General features: G+C 44.4%; 2 protein-coding genes across 11 annotated transcripts in view; both read right to left on the bottom strand.

Annotated features, from left to right (window-relative positions):
- Positions 1-5,085, bottom strand: part of LOC120893912 (cGMP-specific 3',5'-cyclic phosphodiesterase) — a 53,291-nt gene extending 48,206 nt beyond the window's left edge. Inside the window, exons 1-3 of one of the 10 annotated variants that reach the window (XM_040296130.1) lie at positions 4,958-5,084; positions 4,223-4,422; positions 1,315-1,585 (exon numbers count right to left, since the gene is read on the bottom strand). The gene's annotated coding sequence lies outside the window, so the exon portion shown is untranslated. The other 9 variants (XM_040296126.1, XM_040296133.1, XM_040296129.1 and 6 more) reach the window with 9 other exon arrangements.
- Positions 5,086-9,841: 4,756 nt separating this feature from the next.
- Positions 9,842-11,976, bottom strand: LOC120896575 (lysyl oxidase homolog 3A-like). The gene is made up of 2 exons (XM_040300790.1): positions 11,679-11,976; positions 9,842-11,344 (listed from the first exon to the last, which is right to left on the bottom strand). The coding sequence occupies exons 1-2, from the start codon at positions 11,890-11,892 to the stop codon at positions 9,996-9,998; spliced, it is 1,563 nt and encodes a 520-aa protein (XP_040156724.1). The 5' UTR covers positions 11,893-11,976; the 3' UTR covers positions 9,842-9,995.
- Between the last annotated feature and the right edge of the window lie 444 nt (positions 11,977-12,420).

Genomic DNA, 12,420 nt, shown 5'->3' with positions numbered 1-12,420 from the left:
TGCATTTCCCAGAAGAAAGTTCTTGATTAGACTGGAAAGAAGCGATCCAACAAAGCTGGAGGAAATTGAATGGTTTATTAGGTTTATTGAAACTTTGTAGGTGGGTAATTAAAGCGTGTAAGGAATGTTTCATGAAAGTTTAACTGTAATATAATTAAGAATGTGTGCTTTATAGCCTAAAACAATTCCATATGAAACATTTTGTTCAATAGTTTACAAGGGATTTTCCAGAAAGACGGGAGCGTTTTAGATTAGCTATCAGTCAACTGTCAAACAACCTACTTAAAAGCATGTCAACTAGTAAGCGAACAACTATTGAGTACCGACTGTATGTGTTTACTTTATCCACAAAAGTGATTTTAAAACGCCTACAACAAGACGGCCCTTTCATCCAAAACAACTAAGATTAAAGCTAAACGAGTCAAAATACTTGATTAAGATTATCGTGGGTTCAAGTACTGGCAAGCGGAAAGATTTGGTTCATTTATCGCGTTTTAGAAGCACCCGGTAGTACTAACAATTTGCCTTCATCTAGACAGCCACTTCACCTTGTTCGCTTACTTTCATCTCGAAGCACTGTTGCAACCCCGACCGCTGCGTGTAATGAGCAACTGTGAGCGACGAGGAAGTACTTGTAAACCCTGCAGTACTTGTACCTCCATGCGTATGCCATAAAGTACTGGGCGCTTCCATCGCACACTTGCACGTGGTTGTTTGTAGACGAGCATTATCTGTTGTCACGTGTTCCGCTCACACACAATCATTCTTCCCCTTTTCCCCCTCGCAGTCTGAAAGCATTCCGGTCGATATTCGGCGCCAACTGGCGCCAGCCAATTTATAAATACATATTTTTTTATTTGATTATTTTATATTCCTTTGGAAAATTCTGTCAACTGTGCCCATTCCCATCGCACTCAGAGGCGCACACACACTAAAGCACACGCACAAGGCATCCATTTCATTTCCGCAGCGGCGAACGGGAAGCAGCCAGCAAACAAACAAACTCTGGGCGTCGAAATAAAAGCAAAAGAACCCACTGGCTGGAATGCCAAACTCCCACGCACAATGGAATGTCGCACTGGGGGCAAAAACATGCCACTGTAAATAATCTTTCAAGCGTGAAAATTTATCTTTTGCGCTCTTCGGGCGTCCGCCCATCTCCACGCGCTCGAGGAGTTTTGGGGTAAAAGGGAACGACATTTCTCTTCAACGAGCCCCAGCCGCCTCCCTTCATTCAATCCCTCCCGCCCCTGGCAATCAACTTCAATCTCCGGTGCGCTCATTCTGTCTTGCAACCCCCTGTTTTTCACTTACCGATTTTGGGTGCTTCTTCTTGTTCTTCGAACGCACACAGGATGTGCTTCCGCTTGATGCTTTCAAGTACACAGAAAATCACTTTCCTTTCAGCCCGGTTAGCTTCGGTTCGCCTTTCGGTTTCATCATGCAGCCACTACAATGACGGCGACAACGACACCACACGCCGCAAGCTAAACCATCACTTTAATTTTCAGCCACATCCAATTTGCAAACGCTTAACCGACCGGGAACTGTATCACAAACACACCAAGTTACAAGTGTACACTATCTGGGAGAGGGATGAAAGGGGATATAAAAAATCTAACTAAAAGTAAAATAAACCAACGCAAATAACATTTACACACATACGAAACACACGAGATAAAAGTGGTAAAAAACGGAAACACTTCAATCACACCGATTTAAATACATTTTTTTTCATTTTGGTTAACCCACCACTTTTCCACCGTAGGTTGGCTCCTTTTTGCTACAGATAAACACCTAAAGCCACACACAACCTAAGCACACGTGCCCCGACGGACGATCGGTTTGCACACTATGCGCGACACGGCTTTGCCCGGGGATCAATGGATTTCGGCACGGTTGACCTCGTCCTCGGATCGGCGCCTAGACACGCACTCCTCCCCCTCCCATACGCCAGCTGGCTTGCCAGTGGCTTACCAGCCCAAAACCGTCGCGGTATTACCTCGTTCATCCGAGCAAAGGGCCGTCGTTCAGCAAGCGTCTGCCACGGGCTAAATGCTCACATTAAACACACACACACACACTCACAACTGCACACACGGCCGCGACGGCACTAGGTAAGGATGGCAGAACGATTGTGCACTGTATAATTCTGCCCACCAGTACACAAGTACACCGGAAAAACCTAACAGCGATGGCGAGCAGTGCAAACCACCACCGTTTCGGTCGGAAGCTGTCACGAGTCTAACCTGGTCCGAGCCGTAAGCTCCATGCTAGTGTGTGGATCCAGCCTGTGTGCGCACTTGGTGAGCAACGTGGTGAGATTTTCGCGTGTGGGTTGGCGCCGTTCGCTCTCTAAAGGGCTGGCTTTTCCCGCTTTTCCCTTCCAAGTGCGAGGGCAAAATAGAGAGCAAAGTAGAGCGAGAGTGTTAGAGCATTTGAGGTAGTTTTTTATTGGTTGGTGGGTTTGTTTTTGTGCAAGAGTGTATGCGAGCAGTAGAACACAGCTGCTCGGGACTGTTGGCAAGGAAACAAAGGAAAATAAATGCCAAGTTAGGGGAAAATGGTAGCCCACTCGAAGGATGCTAGGGTAATGTTGCTGTACGGTGAGTGATTTTCTCCGCTGGGATGGATCTCACTGCTGCAGAATGCATGAGTGGCGCGAGTGCTATGAATACTACCGAATGACGCTGTAAATACATTGTTGTATACAGTGGGTGAAACTAGACACACAGGAAGGACGCAAGCATTTTATATCAGTAAAAAATAGAGCTCGTTGGTAAAACTCATAGGAGAATCCATTACTTGTTCTTGATTGCTTAGCATGAATTTAAACATTTTGCTTCATTAGTTGACTGATTTGATTGATGTTGAGTGACATGAGTCATTATGGCAAAATGACAATTAGGGGGTTTATGCGTTCTTATAAGGCCAGTTTCTAACACACCAAAATATCATCGTTACGAAAAATTTGACAGTTGAAATATTTTAAACGCATTGTAACGCTCTATTGTCGGACAACCGATTTCGATACACCCAAAGACACTGCGAAATCCTTACGAAATTACCGTTAGTTTGCTTCTGCAGTGCAAACGTACAATTTAAAACAAATTTAACTTAAGTTTTCCAATTATTCTTACCAAAAGTTGTGTTAAACAAGCCTTATTTTTTGCTGTACACAATAAAAGCAGTATTTCATTTCATTAACGGTATCTTTCAAAAATGTGTCTTCAACAGCGATGCAATGTAAGCCAATAATAAAATTACTCTTGGCTCTAGAACACTATTTTAAAACGTAAAATGAGAAAAAATGGTAAGAATGAAAGTACCACACTGAAAAATACGAAAAGACATTACAGTATTATAATAAGTCATATAAGCTACAGCCTTTCACAAGCCATGCTTAATAAAACCCAATGAAATGTCTCCTAATATTGAACAATGAATTCTTCTGTGCATGGAATTCGTTATGTTTCATTTACTTTGACGCAACAATGAATCAGCTCACAGTGGCCGCAAACGACAGACAGCATACTCATTTCAATCGATCGTTTGATCGTTCCCTTGATCAATCGTGTGCGTCCCATCTGTCGCCCGGGTCATTTGTTTAATAGTATCGTTTCGCAGTTCGCTTAACGCCGAACACCGATGCCAATCGCTAATCAGAAAGCCGCAAACTGATGCGCGTCACTTCTTCATTCAATCGTCCAACTCAAACCCCATTGAAATGGGAGCCGCTAAGCGCGCGTGTGTGTGTGTTTGTTTGGCTGATCGGGTTGATTGTTTTGCTGTCACTGTCATGTCGTTGTCGTGGGACTAATCAACCGTTTGGCGGTTGTCTCTCTCAACCTTTCTTGTGCTCCTTCTCTCTTTTTTTCTCTCTTCGTCTCTCTCTCTCTTTCTTTCATTCTCTCTGTGCTCATTCTATGGATCCAAACGATTGGCTGACAATTTACGCAATATAGCACTTTGAATCGCACATACAACGCCACTATTTATTGGTACACAGTTTTGCGATGGCAGCTCTACCACAACCGTTCCAGCTGACGATCGGCACGTTTTCTTACGCTTCTCTAACAATCACGCACACTCGCACTCACGGAAGCCCAGAATCGAGCAATGAAGCCGCGCACTGTAATTCATCAACACCACTAGCACACCGCAGCTGCACTTGATCACTGACGCTGACCGATTGGCAATCGACCCGTTTGTCAATATTTACCATGTGCCTGCCCGTGTCCCGCGCGCGCTGTGCGTTGCGTTATCGCAAAGCCACCTTTTAACGCGTGCACTCACGCCGACACGTTCGTCACTCATCCCGGGAGCGTGCTCGGGAGTTTGTGTTGTCTCCACAGTTCCAGCTCAAAGAGAGTGAACAGCTACGGCAGCAGATTACGACTCTCGGTTTGGTGCAGGAAACGGCTAAAGGAAACGGCACAGGGAATAGCAACAAAAGGGGCGGAAGGTGAAACGCAGACAGAAACACACATACACAGCTCATCTCAAGCAAATGATGGGAACGCTTCCCAATCGTCACCGAGAGAGGACATCGTCGTAACCGTTTGAGGTTACAGTTTGCTTGAAGTTGCCCTTTTATGTAATTATAGACGAATTTTGACGCAATACACTTCGCGACGCTCTGTCGTAGTTTCTGGCCATCTATAAAATAGTTGATTGTACGTTTTTTTACTGGGACAAATTAGAACGTCATTTCAATGCATTTGCCTTTCCACCGAGAATACTCATCCCCCGGGTGGTGTCACCCCCGGGTCAAACAACAGGCGACATAATTGTAAGAGCCCCACGCACCACCGTACCTACACAACAAAACTAACAGTCATCACTGTTTGCATACTAAACGAGCTAAAGTATACTTTTTAAAACTCTGTCTAAGCTAAACTCTTTCTAACGTCTTTTATCGCAACACAAAGCGAAAGGTGAGGGTAGTATTGCTTACTTTCTCACAACCGTACGAGCAGCAAACGCAATCCGGGCGAGACGATTGGACACGTGCCAAGCAGAACACTATCATTTCGGGGAAGATGCGCCCTCAAAGACCCCTCCATCGGAACTGGCGTATCATCATCGCGTGTCGGTGTGTCGGTGGCGTCCGACCGTTTGCGGCCGCAACTCCAAACATGCCTGAGCGCGACAGTCTCGGGGACTCGGTGGCAAACTCTCTCCCCCCAAGCTCAGTCCGTTCCGCTCACAATCATCCCCAACTCGCAGGCAATGTGCTAGTGTGCGTTCGCACATGCTGCCATTGAAATTGGCAATAGGGAGTGTGTGAGTGTAAGCGACGGTGTTCCGAGCAGCTTGGAAGATCGTGGGGCAGTTGTTTATGTTATGACTGTCACTGTCCCAAGACACTCACCATTCTACACACGGGCACTCTTTCACGGGAGCGGGGAAAAAAACTGGTCACTCATCGTGAGTGATTCACCTTTATCGCTCATATCTGGCGGACAGAGGTTTGCAAACGTCAATGATTCTGCCTACTGCGTGTAGCGGTGAAAGCAAGCCATACGACAATTATCCTCACAAGAACTCTAGCGAGTGAACGAGACAGCAACATTGTGCACTAATTACAGGGCACTCACTGACAGACGATGACGATGGTCTGGGTCGTTTCAGAGCTCCGGTACCACGTATGAATGAAGTCAGGTCACACCATGGCACGTGCAGCGGCCAATGGAGACGCCTGGTGGTGAAAAGAGCGCGTCCTCTTTTTGTGTGTGAAAGGAAAACGAAAAAATAATAACATCCGGTTTGTTGATGCCCAAGTGCACGCTCTTACGGAACACTAACGATATAAAACACATCGTCAAGTCAGGTGAGTGTGTGCTCGGTTTTTAGCCCTTTTCACCGTTTTGCTGCTTACAAATTTAATTTGTGTTGCGCTTACTAATTCGTTGCCGTACATAATTGTTAATTGGGTTCAATTAATTCCACTCCAGAACCCTTTTTTGCATTTCTTTTTTTTTGTGTGGTAAATAGAAGAACCCATTCACATTTTAGAATTTTTTTGCAGATGCCCGACTCTTCTAATTTTCAATAGGAACAGGTTATGTCGTGTGCTCTGCTTTTACTTTAAAAAAATATGGTATTTTAATTGGATGACAATGTATAAATATGCGTTTTTTGCGTTTCTTCTTTCTTATTCGCTTTCTTTGACTTCTTGATCACTTTTCGCCAGTGCCCCGTACTGGCCAGCTCGATTCAAATGTGCAGCAGCATTAATTGGACAAAATTGAAACATTGATCGATGGGACGTAATGTTTGATTTACAGACGCTTAATTGATTGCGGGCTTGGACGATAAATTCGGTTGCCGTACCAGCGAACAAAGCCGCCGGACATTACTGGGTAGGGGCATTTTTTGTTTCATGTATCGATTTTGTAGCTGTTTTTTTATTGTTTACAATGTCCACCAAGGGACCAAAGCAGCGTTTTATTAAATGTGCGCTGGAAGCAATTAGCTTGCGCAAGCAAGTCATTAGCTGGGAGCTATTAGACCGTTATCAGGAAATGTGTTTTTTTTCTTTACTGATGCTACTTGTAGATGAAGTGGTGGCTAGTTTTCTCGAGACAATTAAGAACGCTATGGAAAGTGCTATGAAACAACCTTCTTTTGTTAGTTTTAATGAGGTTTTGCAGTGCAGTTCACTCGGGCCTACATGTACGGAAAGTAAAAGATCAAATTTTTAACAAGAATTGATTATTTAGCAATGTAATTGACTTTACTTAAAATTGGCTGTTTTAATAATAAGGTAGTCAATCAATTAGCTTTAATTCGTATTGATATATCAACACTTAGTGACTGATGGTTCTGAATAAAAAATGTTGTTTTTAAATAAGTTGCAAATTATGATGTTATTAAAATGTTACATATAACACATCAAGCCCCCTGTACAGCAAGAACTGACTATCCAGCTATAGGTACATCAATAAGTCATTGATAGCCAACTCCATTAGTAGTATAGACAGGTCTTTACAACGGGTATAGCGCCAAGAAAGACGAAATGCATTAAACTTCCATTTCAATTCAATTAAACTCTCATTACCATGTTCCTTTGCAACAACATTCCTTTGCAAATTTGCAAAAAGCTAGGTATAATGAAGAAAACAATTCAAAGACCGATATTCAAATGGTTTATTTTGTCAAAGTTTATTATATCAATCTCATTCTTTAACGTGAGAATTCTCGTTCATGATACATAGACAGTACTAAGGCTTAACTATTTTTTACTATAATCAAATCATAAAATTCATTAAATTTATTTTTCATTATTCATTAATTTATTTGCCAAATTTTTACACTGCATATACACTGCCGGAAATGGTCAGGCTACCAGCAGAATCAATAGCAGAAACGAAACAGGTACTGTATCGGTTTCAGAACAAGAAAAGGTTACCCATCCCCCTTTTTCACCCAATCATGTTACTGTTTAGACCTGTTATCCCAAACTGAATGAGCGATACCATCAATTATGCTGGTTGAACACAGTTTGGGAACCAGCAATTTAATTAATCTCCAAATCATGTTAGATCGTTGAAAAAATGTAATAACACAGTACTGGACAAAAATAACTACGCATTTATTATACATCGATATAACTTTCCTTGCATTGGATTTCTTAGTACGCTTTATTTTGAGAAATTTTAGTATTTTGTATGTTCAAAATAAATCCCTATCATAGGGTGGGGTTGTTTTAAATGGCCTGGAATTAGAAATATTGACAAAAATGATGGAATTAGAACTATCGACATATCATATCAGCATTCTGAAAACCAATCTTAAGCAATCGGTACGAAAAGCTGGGGTGCAAGAAATTACATTTTCCCACTCACTCACATCCCAAGCTCACTGCTTATAGAAACACTGCCTACTTTCGTGCATTACATATTAAACTACTGAAATGGCCACTCCAAAGCCCGAACATGCGTCCTATTGAAAATTTGTGGTCTATTCTGGACCAAAACGTTAAAATTAGTGATGGGATAAGTTCCGAAAATTGAGGAACGAATCGAACCTGCTAATCTGGAGAAAAATAACGGATCGTGGAATGCAGGTTCAAGATGGTTACGCTTTTCGGTTGCTCATTTTATAAATGAACCACTTTAAAGAATTCATTCAATATTGTGTAATATCTTCTATTTACACAGTTGCAATACAAAAAAAATTAACGATAGTTAATGAATGAAAATTAATACAATTCAATAATTAAACTGAAATTAAACTGAACTGATTAAACGCTTTACTTAAGAAGCTCGCTATACAAAAGTCAAGACATTTTGTTGTTTTTTTTTATTTTTGAATATTATTTTTCATTTTTAAACTTTGTAAATTTGATGCAAAGTCAACATGCCAACAAGTTTAATCAGCTTCTTGAAATTGGTGTGGATTGAGTTAAACTATAATGATTGAATTAATATTTCTTTAAAAAAAGCAAACAGCATCTAATAACATCGGTCTATAACAAACACATAGATTGTTAAGATGTTTCCCGAGGATTGACATTATACTGCAGTCCACTGTCCCGTCTGTCCCGTGTTGTCCAGTCCGGTACTTTAATTGTCCATAAGAATAGCGCTATTCCACGAGCCGGTAAACGATGTTTAATAAATGATTACGGAAGCCTTCACGTATGGCCAATATTTAGTTGGTTTAGCCAATCATATGAAAGAGCCAGTCCGGAACAAAAAGAACGCTTAGAAAAACAGATTTATATTTAATCTGGATGATTTGTTTACAGCAAACCAGCCCATCGTAAAGAGCAACTGAGAGCAACCGGTTCAGCTAGGTTCAATAAGATTGTTGGTAGCAGCCGGATCGCAAAGAGCAGTTAGAGCAACAGGATCAGTTTGAACCTGCTTGAGTTAATTGAGTTAGGATTGCGGTTCGGTTGCTTGCATGCAGGAACGGATCGTAGCTGGCAGGTTCGGAACGCAACGCGCATCACTGGTAACGTTGAAACAGGTAACGTGACCAACCTTGAAAAACTGTTTGAAGCTCTGCAGAAAGCCTGATCGAATTTGAGCCATCAACACATCAAAAAGCTTGTTAAAAGTATGTGACGACGCTTCCAAACTGTTATTGAAGCGCAAGGTGGTCATACTAACTATTGATTATGGTAATAATAATTTAGAGCCATCAATTTTCAAAGTGCGTTCTTTATTCCTTCCAACTGAAAAATGAATTAAGCTTTTTATCAAACTTCTAACAATGCATGTAACATAACGATGTAATGATAAGGAATTCAATTTACGAAAGAAAAAATGCTACAATTTTCTTAAAACAACGCTTACTACCAAATCCAATGCTATAATAGTAATGGCGATGTATTTATACATTAACAACAAGTGCGTTTTAATTTTTGTCCTGTACTGTATATTGTTTATAATAACATATCGCAATATTTTTAATTTGTAATCGTTGATCGATTGCTTATAATATACAAATTTCGTCCTACCAGTACGAACTATTTACCAATAGTTCTTCGTTGCCGGTAATTGTTATACTAAATACACCATTTTGTTTTTTTATAAAAGATGACCACAATGTATGCCGGTCTCGTAGTACAGTCGTCAACTCGTACGACTTAACAACATGCCCGTCATGGGTTCGATCCCCAAATAGACCGTGCCGCCATACGTAGGATTGATTATCCTGCTATGGGGGGAAATCAATTAGTCACTGAAAGCCAAAGCCCACTAGTGTTACACTCAGGCCTTGACCGACAACGGTTGTTGAGCCAAAGAAGAAGAAGACCACAATGTATGTAAAAAATAATTCAGAATGAAACGTTTTGAAACGATTTGAAAAATATATTACAAAATAATTTATAAAAAAGCTCATGAAATGTTCATTTATTAAGTTTACTATAGTCCAAGTCTACACCCTTATGGTTCATTTCTACAATATACTCTCACTAGCTTTCACGTGCACAATGATGTGATAGTCACTTCATTCCCCCGATCGATTCCAACCCTTCCTCAAGGACGCTCGTGCTTACAGTCAAACACGCGCGCGTACGTTTGCGTGTAGAGCAGCCGACAGGTGGCCGCATTGTTGTCGAACCGCATCTCCGGCACCTTGAACTCCGGATTGATCGCCACCCGCATCGTGTACTCGCCAAAGTCCAGCTCGCTAATGTCCACCCACTGGCAGTCGATGTTGTGCCGGTAGATGTCGGAACAGTTCACCGAGATGCCCTGGTCGCCGTAGTTCGCACAGGCGTACCGTGGCTCGACGCCCGGCAAACACTGATTGTCCTCCAGACAGAACGAAGCCTTGTGCCCCTCGGCCACCTTCCGCCCCTGGCCATCGATCACGTCGAACGTCGCAAACACCTCCATGCTGTGGTAGTGCATGTGGCACAGATGCCACTCCCACAGGTGCTTCGGGATATGCGGACGAAAGTCGGCCGTCCCCATGTTGACAACGCGTGCCGTGAACTTGAGCAGTCGGCGCGTCTCTAGATGCCAGTTGGGATTGTCCCGCTGAATCTCGTAGGCCTGCGTGGCCACACAGTTTTCCTCCATCGCGCACTGCAGCAGATACATCAGGCGGTCCTCCAGATGCAGCGACTGTTCCATCTCGACGTGATCAAACACAAGATCGGCCATGGCCGGTACGCAGGTAACGGCCGCCACGTGACCCTTTCGCTCGCTGCACGTTGCCACTGTGTCCCAGCCGATCGGATCGTGCAGACAGTCCGCGAGCGTACTTTCGTTCCCGTAGCACTCCGTCCCGCTCAGCAGCACGCGCTCCGGCAGCCCTTTCCCGTCCGCCTCGTCCGAGAAGAAGTCCGTCTGGACGGCGTTGTTGGCGTAGCCGAGATTCAGCTGCCGGCACACGACATTACCCTCCAGCAAACCCCAGCCATCGCCGCACACACTACCCCACGGGCCGGCTCCACCGGGCCCATCCACGATCCGCACTTCCACGCGCCCCTCGCCCTCTACACGCCCTCCCACGAGCCGTAACTCGAGCCGCTGGCCGAACCGTTCCTTCGGCACTTTCAGCTCCACCGGGACCGGTTTGCTCGTGGTGGTAGTGTCCGTGTCGTGCTGCTTGCAAATCACACCCGCTGCCTCGCCCGACTCGCAGTCGTTCGCGCCCCAGCCATCGAAGCGACAGTCCGTCAGTTCCGCTTCCTTGCCGCCGCACCACAGATTGTCCATCCAGAACTTTCGCTTCGCCCGTCCAAAGTGTCCCGTGTGCGTCGGCTTCACGTAGCCCGGGAAGCCCAGCTGCCGACATACCACCTCCGCCTCGGCCTGGTCCCATTCGTCATCACAAATCGCGCCCCATTTGCCGGCGTGAAATACTTCCACATTGCCTTCATTGGATGGGAAGAGAAGAAAATTGAGAAAAAGGTCAATGTTGGTCGGTAAGACACACGAGGTACGTGCACTGATTACTGCTGCATCATGCCTGTCCCGTTGACAGCGGAGATGGATGAATCTTTCCAGCACGATCGTGGAGAGCCTGCGGACACACTGCAGGCTTTTCCGGCGCGTCATCAACCCATCCGCAAAGGGGCAAATCATTCACAAAACTTTCACTAACCCTGCTTTCGGGTGTGCGCACAGTCATCGCGGGCGGGCAGTGCGGTTGCCTGCAGCGATCCATCATTGTGTCACACTAGCATCACCCCATCCCATAGCACTCACCCTCGAAATCTCCGCGACCTCCGACCAGCTTCAGAGCGCCCTCCTCCTTCTTTAGCCGCTTCAGATACTTTCGCACCAGATTTTCCCGCTGCAATCGAGCCTCCTCCAGGGCGGACGTACGATTGGCGTCGACGGCAATGGCACAATCACCGAGGCGGAGTGTAACTAGTAGCAGCGTCTGCAGCAGAGCACACCACACCAGCAGTGACGACATCGTGGCTCGATCGATCGTTCGATCTCGCGTGGCTCTTCCTTCGACCAAGATCGTCCAGCTACTGAACGAGCCGATCCAATCTTCGGTATGCTGGGCACGTTCTCGCCCAGTTCTCGCTCGCATTGATACGTCTACCCGTAACGAATGCGACAAAACAAAAAAAGCATCGACACAGAATTGCTTCCCAATGTCAGCCGCTCCGAGCGCAATTGTGTCATCCGATTGCGCCCGTAAAGCAGTCGGCAACTAAATCAAACAATTAAGCGATTGATAGATGCGAGGAAAAGAGGGGAAGAGAGTGTCTTTGTTTTGTGCACAAAATTCGACCCACAGGTTATGTGGCTGGTGACTCTTATCACTAAATTTTAACGATGTCAAGACGCAGCCACTGTCTGCCAAATCGTTCGTGTTTACTGTTTGCTTGTGGTCCGTCCTATCACATCATATGGGATGCACTTTTTTCAATGAACGTGAATGAATTAAAAAAAAACGAGGCCATAACAGAACTGGGAGCTACAGGAAAATTAT

The sequence above is a fragment of the Anopheles arabiensis genome, chromosome 2, assembly GCF_016920715.1.
Source record: "Anopheles arabiensis isolate DONGOLA chromosome 2, AaraD3, whole genome shotgun sequence".
Lineage (NCBI taxonomy): Eukaryota > Metazoa > Arthropoda > Insecta > Diptera > Culicidae > Anopheles > Anopheles arabiensis.
This window is presented reverse-complemented; position numbering and strand designations above follow the sequence as displayed.

Excerpts from the sequence above, each read along its gene's own strand:
- LOC120896575 (XM_040300790.1), bottom strand. The coding sequence starts at position 11,892 with ATGTCGTCACTGCTGGTGTGGTGTGCTCTGCTGCAGACGCTGCTACTA. Across the intron at positions 11,345-11,678 it reads AGGTCGCGGAGATTTCGAGG|GCAATGTGGAAGTATTTCAC; the intron begins GTGAGTGCTATG and ends CATCCAATGAAG.